We start from the raw sequence: 14358 nt of genomic DNA on the forward strand, positions 1-14358 counted from the left end.
ATAAATCGTGTAATGAAATTACATCTTGTATTTGGATTATTATATTATAATTCTGAAGGAATTAATTTGTGGACTTACGAAGAAAGCTACGATATTAATTAAGCTAAATTCCCCAGTTAGTTAAGAGTAGATAGAAGGTACTAAGAATTGAATGGTATAATAAAATTTATCTTATTACTCCACTGTTTTCGTCAGGATAGTCACCGCTAAAACTTCAGATTTACAAGATCAAAGCAGAATACCTGAAAAGATGGAATGTTCTAGCAGATAAAATTTGAATGAAATTTCCAAAGGAATTTATGAGAACTTTACTGACTGGAACTGGTATTTCACGAACCATTACTTTGCGTTCTTCGTTAAGCATTCACAAAGCCCTGAACGCGTATGTTTAGATTTTTTCTATTGAGAAAGATTATCGTTAAGATTTTAAATAGAAAGATTATCCCTGGCTTAATAGAAAATAACAAATAGTTATCTTTACCACAATTTTTTTTTAATTTACTTAAAGGAAAATATGATTAAATGCATCCGTTGCGTTTATTGATACTAAAATTAAGGCTCTGTTACAAAAGTAATTATTTAACCACTTTTAAGAATACAATTGCATTTCACAATGTCAAATACCGTTGTACAATCAACATTAATTAATATTAATTAACACGCTTTTCGGTTTATTTTTGCGATCAAATAGAACTGTGCAACGTTAGCTAGTGTCCCTGAATTCTTAAACCTATTCCTTTTAAAAGAATCGCTACTTTACGCCGAAGGAACAGATTCTCTCTTGAATTATTTCGTTCAATTAGCACAGGTTCGAGTTCCTTTTCGTTGAAAAAATTGTCTCGTTACTCGGGCCGAGAAAATAGTTAATCCAGCTTTGCAACGAACATGTTTGGAACTGAATGTTAATGCCGCAACGGTATTACCAACTCCTCCCATTCTTCCGCATGTACGAGTTAACTTTCTTTGACCTTGAGAAGATTAATACGCCGGGATTTAATTAAAGCTACCAATTTTAATCATAGCGTTCATTAGAAGCGGTAATAATCTTCGTGCTCAGTCGGCTGACGGAAGCCGCGTTGTGAAAAGAAATCGAGCGAACATTAACCATCTGATTGATTGCACTTGCCGCGTTCGCTTCCGTGATACATTTGCATAATGCATTTCCCTCGGAAAATTATAGCTTTACCGGTTTGAAAAATCTGTCCTTACTGTGAAATCGCAAGATAAACAGATTTTTGATCGTTTAAGAATAAGATCCTCCATTTTTATTTCCTGTGATCGAGTGACGTAATTTGTTCACGTCGACTATTTGCATCACATTTTTGAGAAACAAACAAATAAAAATCACGCCTAATTATTTCATATTCTTCTCCGGAGAAATAACTTGCATATATATATTTTTGTTGCGCCATAAGTTTACGTGATCGGAAATTGATGGATTTTAAGATCTTCGTTCAATTATTTATAGATACCTTTTTTCTTTTTCACCGATGTCGTCTTAGCAAAATTCGTTATCAGCTGAAAAGAATGTTTGCGAACTATGTCACATGTTACGTAATACTTTCTAAGACGCAACACGCGGTTCATAAGTAACGTCTATATAAAAATTCATTTCATATACGTTGAAAATATTTATACCTATTGTCAGTTTTGGTAATAAATCATACAAAACCTGCCTCTAACGAGTAACTATAATATTTATTAAAAGTGTATATATTTTGCAAAAGTAATGTGAAAAAGGTCATATTCTTACATTGGACGACGTATGCTCCTAATTCCGCGGCCAGGTCGAACGACACAGGAAGTCGTCCTTGAAGAATATCCTGCTTCACTTGGAGGAAAAACTGGTACCTTGAATAAAAAAGAACACATATTTTTATCGTGCGAATAAAAAGGAAAAACAAGACGACGAACTTTTCCTTTGATAGTTTTCGATGAAAATTTAATTTTAACACATCTGTTTTATTTTTAATATTAAAATTGTTTTATGTAATATATAACCACACACCTCGGAAGATAATATAATATTACATATAATACAATAATAATATATAATATAGTAATATAAATTTCTATGCAATTCTTCTTGCACACAATTTATCGAGATAATATTTTATAAACTAGGTAATAGATCTTTCCTTCTCTCAAAGATATGATAAAGGAAACGTTTGGCAGCCACTGTATGTATGTCGCGTATATAATTAATGACGTATGACACGTATAAACGTCTTGCACACGAGAGAAGCAAAAGAAACGAAGCAAGAGAAGCGAAGCAGAAGTAGCGAAGCAAAAGTGGAAAAAGGAAAAAAAGACGAAGAAGAATGGGAGGGAAAAAAGGAAAAGTTACGAGATGGGGTCAACTTGCGGCTCGATTCGCCGCGAACTTCGATTTTGCCATCGTTGCCCTCGCGGTTTCTTCTCTTGTAAAGTCGTCGTTAAAGGATTTCGTAGTTTCTTTTTCTTTTCTCGCTTGTACCATCCGTTGCCACGACCTTTCTCTGCCGATATCACTTGCCGTCTTTTTCCTTTCGCGCGCGTTCTCCCTTTCGTGCTCGTATGCACATGCCTTTTCCCTCGCAAGCAGATTCCTTTTCGCTAGCACACTTTTTCCCCACTTCTTCTTCCTCGCTTTTTCTTCATTTTCTACCTGCCAATCTCTCGTGCCTTCTCGTTCTTTGCTCATCCACCAGAATCGCTTTCACCCCCCGTTCTGTCTTCGAGAATATCTCACATTCGTCCCGACTGCTTTCCCGTTGTCCTATTTGCAAACACGATTTATCAGCGGCGAGCCTGAACAATATATTTTTATTCAAGTCCTGTTGACACGGCGTGAAAAGTTCACGAAGAGTTTTGAAAAGAGTTTGAAAGCGATTAAAGTAAATATCAGTAAGTATCTTCCTGATTCTTAGAGTCTAAAATAATATTTGATTTAAAAGTCTAATAAAGTTCTTTAAGAAACATAGTAACGTTATAATCTTCCCTCATATCCTTGAGCAGTATCTCTTTTCTTTAGCTCCAGCAATAGGTGTCTTTTATAGAAAACGACATCCTCGCTTAAAGCACCGTTTGCTTGGCTCGTCGCGCGATAAACTCCCTTTCTATTTCATTTTCTTGATATACACGATCCCCGAACGCTGTTTATTAACGCATGAATAATTCCCCGACCGGTTGTGAATCCTACACATCCTTCGAAGCCAGACCGAATCCCCGACAGACTTCTTCCTCTTTCATATTCCATTTCTTTCCCATTCCCCCGCGCTTTATCTTTTTCCTCCCTTAGTCTGCTGATGCAAGGATTACCTGCGAAATTCGTTTTAGGGTAATTCCGTAGGATTTACCATCGCTCTTCCGTTTTTCCCGCCTCTCCATCCGCGAATTCTCGTCGCGCGTATCGTTCGTCTCAAACACAAATATACACGCGTATATAACTCTCGTCTCGTTTGTACTCTCTCTCAACAGACTGCAGAAGAAATTTAATATATTATCCTGAAATCATTAAGATCCCATTTATTAAGTTCCTCTTTTTCGCTAGAGGGATTCTTCGTCTCTTCTTTTTCCAGTCATCGCCTCAATCAGTCTGCTTTCTTGTCTCGTCTTCCTCGCGTCCCTCCCTCGTTTAACCTCGTCCTTCTCTCTCCTGTTTTTTTTTCTCCTGCATACTTGTTCTTTTTTCCTGCTAGGTCCACGTTTTCCTTCCTCTTCTTCTTGCTGCCGATGCAACCTCTGCTCCCTTTTATTCTCGTTTCTCTCTTTCTCTCTTTCTCGGCAACCTCCTGCCTCCATCTCTTGCTTTCTTTTCGCCACCGTTACCCGATCGTGGGGAATACCGCTTATTAACACGCCACGTCAGTGCCTGCCGACTATAAATCTGCTCGCGTTATTAAGGAATTGTCAATTCGCTTTCCGGGCCGCTTTCTCATTTTTCAAAGTCGGATAAAGACGTCTTCGCCGCGTTTCCCTCTCGTTTCTCAGGTTCTCGCGCTCTCCTTCGTCTCACCCATACCACTTGAATTCTCGAGGAATTGCCAGGCGATTCAAGTCCCGACCTCTTCGTGCACCGCCTCCATTTACATCGCGTTTCAGGCGTTCCTGGTTACGTTAACTTTTTACGTTTCCGCGTAAACTATGTGGTGTAAATGCCGTGCGCACGCGACGTCAAATGAGATTCGGTTTCGAAACATTTCGACAACAGCTAACGAACTCTTCGCCAATCGTCTATTTTCTTCTTAATCTATTTTACACGTTACAAATTTTCCTTTATTGCCGCCTTTGCATGCCTTTCTTTTTATCATTTATATCGCCTTCTATCTTCATCCATTTTGAGCCATTTTATTTTACTCCTTTCCACGTTTTTTTACTCGTTGCTCGATCTTCGATCTTCGAAAATGTCAGTTCAATGAACATACAAGTATACTTTAATCGTATCAACTTTGAAACGAATTATTCGTTGAATTTCTTGAATCAATGTAACAAAACAGCGGAAATATATTACAGTTAGAATTACCAAAAGGAGTAAGAAAGTAGCGTTAATGCCTACATATGCAAACGGGTTAATCGTTAATTAATAAAAAGTCTTTGCAAAAAATTGTAAAGAAATAATAAAAGGTTGCAGAAAGTAAATCAAATTTTATACATTTTCTGCCCTTTGAGCGAATCTCTTTTTGAGAACACCTAATCGACTCGTCTTTCTTCACGGATTCCCTCGTTTCTTACTTGTGGAACTTTAGTTCGCTCGTTCCTCTGATTCGTTCGCGCGTGCAAGAAACGCTCGCCAAAGTGAGCGATAACGACACGGAGCGGGTCGCGCGCACGCACGAACGAGCGCAGGAACGAATAATTTCGACGCACTCGGAATTCTCAAACGTTACCGGCAATTCTGGAATTCCCTGGAATTTTGAGGTTCGCGATCGACCACGGATCGCATGCAGGCGTGACGTCGAACGAAAATTGTCGGCATTATCGGTGCATGCGCTAAATTTCACGGCAAACGGTGCGTTTTCGCGCTCTCAGAAAATCGATGATCGCTCGTGACTCCAAATGAAAGCACGAGTTCACCGAATACGTGCCTTGAAAAGTGCACAGGAAGAACTGACTGCCAGCAATTTGTTACAGCATTCTTTCTCTCTTCTTTCATTTCTCTCTGACGTTACCTCTACGGTAAATTATATTCTTTTCAATAAGTATTTCATGTTGTTAATACGGTTTTCTCTTCATCGCGTGGTTTCTCGTCAAATATATTAGAATCCAGTAAACCCGGGCTGACAGAATTCATGACGTTCCAGATGAAATGGGAAGTTTATTGGTTCAGGACGTATCTAAAATCTTGAATATTTCGAAATTAAATGTCTATTTAATGAAAATGGAAACGGTACCGAAAACGGAAGCTTTTAATAAATAGCGGAACAATAAACGGCGTAGATTTACTGGACGACCTAATATATAACTGAAGATAGAACGATATAAACTGGGCAGTAACTTATGACTCACCGAAGTAAATAGCTCGTCGTTTATCCTATTTAATCGTTTCGAAAGTCCACAACTACACCGAACAACGTGTCGGAGGTGAGCACCTCGCTGAGGAGCATCTGGGTGACGCGTATCCCATATTCAACGCGCCTTTTTATATTTGCACGCGACCATACACGAACAGATAAAAGTGGAGGATCGTTGAGACGACAATGTCTTATTCTCACCGCACGAACGGATGCGCTACTTCTTGAGCTACGATTTTATGTCACGCAGTCCAGTCGCACAATCTGTATCTGTATTTTATATCCTGTTATATCATGTCGGGGTACGCAGCCAGGGATTTTTGCCGCGTGTTAAGAAGCTTTCACACCGACCGGCGACCCGAGGATTTGTGAATCAGAACATGTTACGGAGCCGTGAATTTTTCTCGAGGAGGAAAGCTTTGGGAAAACGGGGAAAGTTTCGTCCGTCTCATCGGGGATTAGTCACAGGTATGATAACATGGAAAGGTAGTATTTCGCTTGGTAGAAAGAATTTTCTACGATGGATTCATATTACCTGTGTGATTGGCAATACTATGTGTAAAGAATTTTTCATTCATAAAAACTTCTTCCTTTTTTCGTCCATTTGATTTAATATCACACAATTCATCTTAAATTACATGGATGCATTAAATATGAATATTCAATAAAAATATCGCAACAACCGCCCCATTCTAAAAAAGAATCTTTACAAGAATCCTCTATGCACTTTATCTCGTTTAGTACTTTTATTCAATGAGAAAACTCTGGTAAATTCAGTTGCATACACATTCCAAGATGCCAATCGAGAAAAATAGTTCACGAAGTTGCGCGCTATCGATTTCCATATTGCGCTTGCAATTATAAGAAATTGTACCGGCAAATATCGAAATACAGCCGTGTAAATCGATGTACAAATGGTGCCCGGACATATAAAACGGTCCTCTGTGAGCGTGAGCGAGCGAGGTGGAAGCCAGACACGGAATTGCTACGTCAATGAAACATCGTCGAGGGCCTCTGGAACTCGAAGAAAAAGGAAGTTACGATCTCCTGGAGGATCGTGGGCGGACATTAGTAACGATAGGCAGCGGTGCGAGTTGCCTTCTAACGTTTCTGCGCTACCGAGATGAAGAAAAGCCACCTAACGAGATTTTGTGAGATTAAACGATCGTAAAACAACGCGGAGATATCATCGATTATACATGTAATGGTATTCTTGAACAAATCAACGAAACATTCATTGATATAGGAACAAATTAACGAAATATTCATTGGTATAGAACTGCGAATATAAATTAGAAATGATTTTGTAGTTCGTTTAAGATTTATTGAGAAATTTCGAATAGTGTTGCATTTTCGTGTTAAACATAATTGTGATCAGATCGGGAATATGTTTATACACATTGTTTATACTCATCTTATGTGAGAAGCTATTTTGGGTATAGAATTACCCTACTCTAAATCAGCATAACGATTTGCTTTATTTTCCTAGGTATACAACAGGAAGCAAAAGTTTAGAAAAGGTAGACGCGGAGAATAAAAGTCGTGAAGAATGGCCTACCGAAACGCCTACCGTACGGATTCAACAATGTTCTTTATAATTTTCATTTTCGGTAGGTAATTATTATCTATCGGTCAACGGTTAATTGCTATGGACCAGCGAGAAATACGCTGCCTTAGGGCTAAATATGCTAATCTATAGTCAAGAACCCGAAGTTAGTTGTTAGACGGAAACGAGAGAGGTGTTTCCGTTTCGATCACCGGAGGGGTCAATACTCTCGTCTGCGGTACTGGTACAGCGAAACGGCTATCAGACGTTTCGCGAACTTCGCATAGTTTTAGCAAAACTCGAACTAACGCACCGACTGATACCTGATCGCCTATTACATATTTTACTCGTTGGGAATTTCTAGCATTTTAGAACGATCAACATGCAATTTGAATAAAATTATAAAATCTCTTTTAATGCTTTCTACTCAACGATAAAAAGCGCCTACATGTAAAAGAAAATATCAATAACATTTTAGAATTAATATTCTAAAAATGCACAATGCGTGTTATAAAACAAGGAAATAAAAGGGACTTAGACGCGCGACACTTTTATTCGAAATGCATTACTGCAGTCGGCAGATGGAATAATTTTCTTCCATCAACCACTCCCTAAACACTCTGCCATTATACACAAATCGTTTATCCAACAACAGTCGTCGTATTTCCCTCGTTATTCGTATTCCATCGTGTAGCTATAAGAAGATCGAGACAACTACGACATAGAATTGGAACGTCTACGATTCTGCCTCGTCGTACAAGCAGAACGACGATGCTAACAGTCACATAAATTTTCACAGTTCGCGTTTTAACACCTTCGAATACCACGATATTGTGAAACTAAATAGTGCTTAACGTTCGTCATCTGCTCGCGAGAACAACAAAACTAACAGTGGTAGGACCGTAAAACGCATATCGCGAACGTGTATGATCGTATCTTTCTTTTGAAAAACTCGCTCCATCTCGGTGAACGCGCCAAAAATCAAGGACATTTAACCATTTTGCATCAGTGGCCGAGTTATCTTGCGACGCAACGTCATTTGTGCGACGTTTTAGGTGAGATGTACATTCATTAAAACGCGAGATATCTGACTTGGATGAAAATTAGTTTGCGAGAAACCTTCGAAGTGCACTGGATTTAAATAATGCCGAACGTAAGATGCGTTTAGCATGCACTTTCCACCTAATACGTGTACTCTAATATTCATACAGTCTGTCTTTCTTTATTTTACAGTCTTCTGCATTTGCTTCGAGATTTACTTAAACATTCTTTCACGAGCGTTCGATCCTTTCACGTATCTGTAGAGCTACAACCTCAGTCTCTCGCAATAAGCGAATAAAAAGAAGCAATTACACAGAATTCCCGTTCCAACGTTATGGTCTCGATACTGTAACGTTCATTTGGAAATATCGAAAAACAGATACGCGGGATATAGTTGTAACCAATCTGCATCGTTCTTGTTATAATTCTCGAATAGCTTTCAATTTCTGCGAAAACAAATATGCAATGATGGCGGGAGCAAACGCGCATCTTACCGGAATTATTTATAAGCGGTTGGTAGCGCGTAGATATTGATATCCCGCAGTTCGTTCATTGTGCAATGGAGTCGAAGATGCAACCACGACGGGGCCTCGACAAGCGTCCATCGATTGCTCATACTCGGGATAAAAGATGAACGCATTTGCATATAGATTGTGTTCGTCTGTTTCCAAAGACGCCTTTTTTTCCCTTTCCCCGGTACACCGGATCGTGTAGCTATACCGAATCAACCGAATGGGCGTCTTTCCCCGAGTTTTCATTTTACCGGGAAAATCTTGAACGATGGACGACAAGCTTGATGCCGTGAAACCGCCGAATTTTTCCGCCTTGTCGCGGTAATACATGGTCTCCTAGTGTGACAAATCCTTTTTCTTTGTTAATTTGTTGGTAGCTCTTAACGAATTACGAAAGGGACGATAATACATGGCGATGTTATTGGATTTCGTCGGAACAAGTCAACATCTTAGCAGAAGAAAGGATGGATAAAGGTGCGATAAAAGAACGGATAGTGCGGTAAAAGATTGATTAAGAACAGGATGTTTGGTAATTTGATAGAGCATTATATGACGAGATAGATGTTAGTAATTTATAAGTTAATTTCAAGCAAAATGATTACGCCTTCGATTCGTTATCGTTGGGCTTCATAACGAATAGGTAGAATTTTTACAATATACTAGGGATTTTTAATTAAGCACTTCCAAAGTATACAAAGGCTAATTGTATGTATATCGGTTCGATTGTGCATCGTTCATAACTTATAACTAATACAGATTACCATGATAAATTAAGACATCATAATGGAAAAAAATAACTAGAAACTCATACAGCTTGATAAATTTTAAAAATCTGATAGAAAGACAGAATATAAGCTAATAAGAAAAGAAATTAGATCCTACAAGAAACGGCGAGAACCTGTCTATCTAAATTACTAAAGTTTGGTACCTCGCGACTAATTTGTAATTATATTTGCAGTCTATATTCATAAACTAAAAACGACGAGAAGTTAAGGATAATACGTGATTTTAACGAAAACCTGCGCTATTCTAGCTTCAAGAAGAGCTAATAAAGAAAACAGGTTTCCTCTGTAATCACGATCATCTATGCAATGCAATGTTAATGTTGCTAGTTTTCAAAATTCTTCCGTACGACAGGACGAAAAAGTTTCTATAACTATCGTACATTGAGACGCACAATTTTCAGATTTCCATGAAAGAGCGATACTTTGCATTTAGATACGTAATAACAAAATTACCCCCGTGGAAGCCCTCGTGAAAGCAATCAAACGAGTCGACGAGTTTCATAGTGTATAACTTTTCACAAAGTTATACGTAGACACGCGTAATGTATGTATATTTTACAAAAATCAATGCTACGATGATGATACAAAAAACTTACTTGGTAAAAAAATCAACATTAATATAGTCAACTACTGAAAGCAACGGCTGCAATCGTTTAAAAAGAATTCGTTGTTAAATTTATATAATACATTCTAGGAAACTCTTTGTAGCCTTTTTCCTTTCGTACTACTAAGTTTTACGTTTACTGTCTAATCGCTAATTAATAATTTGCTTCGTGCATCATTTTGTAAGAAATCGAAAAAATAAAAGAATCCCTTACCGTGCTTCCATTACGCGGAAGCGGATCCGGAATATTCGAGATCGACCAAGGTGGTAGTTCTCTCCCTGGACTTCGCACGCGGTCGACCACAAAAGGAAGAAACACCGTGGATGATCGATACCAATCGCAGCGAAGTCGGCAGTCTCAGAAAAATGATTGTTTTATCTTGGGAGGTGGAACTTAAAGAGAAGTAGCGTTCGCAAAGCGGAGGAAAAGGTAAATGCTAGAATTGTACACAGGGGTTGTGAAACTCCCTTCAGCGAGCAACGAATCAATCGAGTCGGTTTATCGGTGACAGAACCCTCAATTTTTCTCTAGATTTCCATTAAAAAGGTCCGTTACACCCTGCCGTCGACATCGGCATTCGCTTATACTCTTGTCGACGCTCGATCGGCTAAATCGATCCACTCACGGATATATATTGCGTATAGGGCTGATAAAGAAATGACGGTGATTCCTCTCAGGAAGGTAATACCGTTCGTACGAATTTTCGAGATATTTCGCGAATCCGATGGTTGCATTGAATATCTTCGCAACATAGACATAAGTTTCAATTTAATTTGAAATTACTAGAATCTACAGAAGTTATCGATCAAAGGTAATTGAACAGCTGATTCCAGAGTCAGATATTCAAAGATATATGTACTTCGTCATCGTACCGTAACTTTATTAAGATCGTTAGAACTTCAGTACAAATCTCTCTGAAGATTCATAACAGAATGCATTGTAGGCTAAGTACAATAGATTCACTCGCAATTGTTGTCTAATAAATTTTAATTATTACTACGTGTTCTCATTAAAAGCGTTCAATACTGTAAAAGTATTGCTTTCAGTTAATATCTCATACAATGGATCAATAATAACATTGAAATTTACGAAGGACTCATACAAGAGATTACTCAATCTCAAAAGTCTAGTTCCAGTTCTACTTATTATTAATTTATTTACAAAAAATCATCGTATTTCTCTATTGCCTTTAATTCCTTACTTCCATGTTGTGCACTCGATTAATTTTTAATAACTATCGTCTGTGATTCTGTCGACTGACAAATCTTATACTGCACTAAACGATACATAAAACATAAGATTAACATCGAGACAATTCGTTCTTTGTCATTCAAAGGAAGAATAAAAAAAGAAAAAGGAAAAGATAGTAAGTTATATCGAGTGGAGCTATTTGTTTATCAAAAGAAGCGCGCTTGCTTTACTAGAACGAGTGCAATGTCGGAGAAGGAGTGTTTTAAATTCTTTTAACTCCTTCGCTGGAATGACGCTGAGGTAAAAAGATTTTCAGGCGTGCTTTGAAGAATTTTAAGCCCAACTCATTAGGATAACGAGACAGGCATCCAGTGCCTGTGACACGAGACCTATACTCGTGCAAACGTGTCTGTTTCGTATTCATGATGCGACATGCGACAGAACCGAGAGTTCGTCCGTGTATACAAACACACGTGAACATAAAACGGGAGGTACTTTGCGTTACCAGTGTTGGAACTGATTGAGAGATTACAAAACTTGCTTCGTTCATTAATTCAAGAATCACGACCGGACAATGTAAAACGATGTAAATTTTCGTCAGCGTTAACTACAAAATCGAATTCTATCTCTCCGACTATAATAGCCAAGGAGAACGGCGGGTACTGTTAGGTTCTCGTAATAAACGTGATACCAATCGACGTGTCTCTCGCTTGTGTTGTTTTCTACGCGATTAATCGTTTAGCAATTCAAGCCGAGAAGAAATAACGGAGTGGAAGATTGAGATGTTCACGCTATTGTATTTTAAAACGGAAAACGTGTGAATTTAAGATTAATCGTTGTTTCATGTCCTGGATATTATGAGAAGTTTGCGTGGTTCGTGGTGATGATGATGATAATGATACAGGATGAATATGTATAATTTAATTTCTATTAGTACAGCTAACAAGCATACTGACAGCATACATATTTCAAATTGCGAGTAGTATCTACAAAATAAATATTAATAATATAAGATACGAGGCACGATAATTTAATGACACGGTAAAGGAAGTTTCTCCACGACTACGTACATTTCTACCATTGTTATAACATTTTTAATAATTTACTGTAAAGAGTGTTAATAGTTTTCATATGTTTATTAATACAAGTTCGATGAATTGTATCTATGTCTGCATCTAACAACCTCGTTCGTAATACCGTTATTGATAAATTAAAAAATTCTTGAGACGGACCTCGACAAGGTAATAATATTATGAAATGTTTTTATAATCATCGATATTTTCCACGATTATTGATTTTAGTTTGTAATGGTTCACCAATAGCCTGATATATTTCATTTTATTCAGGCCCATCTTATGACACTTTTGATCCATTACCCTCTCCAATTTGACTCTTTCTGCCATGAGATATATCATATAAATAGCATTTTCGCTCCATTGCATTAATTAAAAAAATAGAGAAACAAAAATATGAACCACCGCATATTTCGCTGAAATAATTCTATCAAATGTATTTCCCTTAAGCATAGTATTCAAATACAATTATGCCAAAGCTTGGATCGATAAAATTATTTGCGAGAGGGTGGTTTACAGCATCGAGGGTAGTTAGTGGACTATTCGCGTGACAAGATAAATTCAATCTGCTCACCTTGTGATCTCTTCAATGAGCTTGCAGGGGTCCGCCGCGTAGAATTTCACACTGAAGTAGAGAGTGTAGACATCCGAGCTCGGATCTCCTTTTTGGACTTTCAGTTGCTTTCCGATCTTCTTACTCGGGTCGAGCCATTGCTATAAAGGTGCGCGAATAACACAGTAGAGAATTACTTCTAAATAATTAATCCCCTTCCGATCGAGGCGCGTCACGCTGAAACTGTTGATCAAGCAGACCGGAAATTGCAGGCAGCTCAACATTTCCCGTGGATAATAATCCTATCCTCTTATGGCCCGGGGCCGATGCAATCGACTCCCTTCGGGCCATCCTTCCTATGAATTTTTCATCATCGAAATCTAATTAACCGTTCGATATCCAGTTATTGCATTGATCATACTGCTGTTTGTTCAGAGTCACGCCAAAGACGTAGTAAAGACACTGCTTCGCGTTAGACCGAGTCAATTTGCCTTTGATTATAATTATAGAAGGGAACTCGTCTGTCTCATACCGTAATTGACAAAGCTTTTCCAGAAAGCGAACAGAATTTCTCACGCGCGCTACCTTGATCTGAAAATTAAGGTCTACAGAGCTTTCGAAACGATCATATGATATCTAATTCAATACTCGTGGAAATAAAAAGAAACTTCTTCACATATTTTCATGAAAACAAAAATGAAATTTGAAAACAATGGCGTAGTATATTTTTCAATGAAGTTATTATATGGTGAGATACAATTGCATAATAATTTTAAAGTATGTTAAAAGGTATAGTAGGCGCGGAAAGTACTTAATAAACGTTAGATCAAAAAGATGTCAATGAAAGATTTAATATCTTAATATCGCACCTATATAATCGGTACATAAATATCGAGGTAAACACATTTTGCTAGTAAAAAATTTAACATATCCGGAGTCACCCAACTAGTACATAAACATCAAGGTGAAAATGTTTGTAAATACTTCCTGCACCTACTACACGCCGTTCGTTGTCATTTCAATCAACTCGATACGGAAGGTCAATAGAAACAATATCCTTACCGTCTGATTGGTGTGATCCAGGTAACGTAGACCGAAGTAAGCAGTCTCTAATAGATTCAGGTGCCTGAACACCCTATCTAGCAGTTCCTGACCAAGGTTCGAGCTCTGGAAAATAGAAAAAAAGAGCAATGTTTGATTTATCCAGTCAATAACAATGCCGATGTTAGCGACACGAGCGGAATTACTTCCTGAACCGACCTACATTAGTATCACCGCGACGACTTTCGATCCGCGCTCGATCGAGCGTGGTGATTTAAATCGTGATGCGCACGCGTCATTGAGCACGTCGTTCGAACTGCATTAGAACGCGTTTATATGCCTTTGTGCACGAGAACCAACTATCTATCGACGCTGATTCAAGGGGAGGTTGTACGACACGTTTCATAACGGTTCCGTCCCAGCCGCAAAATCGATTTCCGTCTGTTTCCAGCCTGAGAATCTCGCGCAATCTGTCATTACGCTTGGTAGATTTCCTAGCTGCACGCGGAATAATTAAGT

At 38.2% G+C, this 14358-nt stretch overlaps 1 protein-coding gene across 4 annotated transcripts in view; it reads right to left on the reverse strand.

The window, feature by feature from the left end:
• LOC139988967 (band 4.1-like protein 4A) overlaps positions 1-14358 on the reverse strand; it is a 60720-nt gene that overhangs the window by 13975 nt on the left and 32387 nt on the right. For all 4 annotated transcript variants that reach the window (XM_072006800.1, XM_072006799.1, XM_072006794.1 and 1 more), the window contains exons 3-5: positions 13861-13965; positions 12820-12959; positions 1754-1851 (exon numbers count right to left, since the gene is read on the reverse strand). In XM_072006800.1, the coding sequence (XP_071862901.1) occupies positions 1754-1851; positions 12820-12959; positions 13861-13965 (343 nt within the window). The remainder of the gene's footprint in view (positions 1-1753; positions 1852-12819; positions 12960-13860; positions 13966-14358) is intronic.

This window comes from Bombus fervidus, chromosome 7 (genome assembly GCF_041682495.2).
Source record: "Bombus fervidus isolate BK054 chromosome 7, iyBomFerv1, whole genome shotgun sequence".
Taxonomy (NCBI): domain Eukaryota; kingdom Metazoa; phylum Arthropoda; class Insecta; order Hymenoptera; family Apidae; genus Bombus; species Bombus fervidus.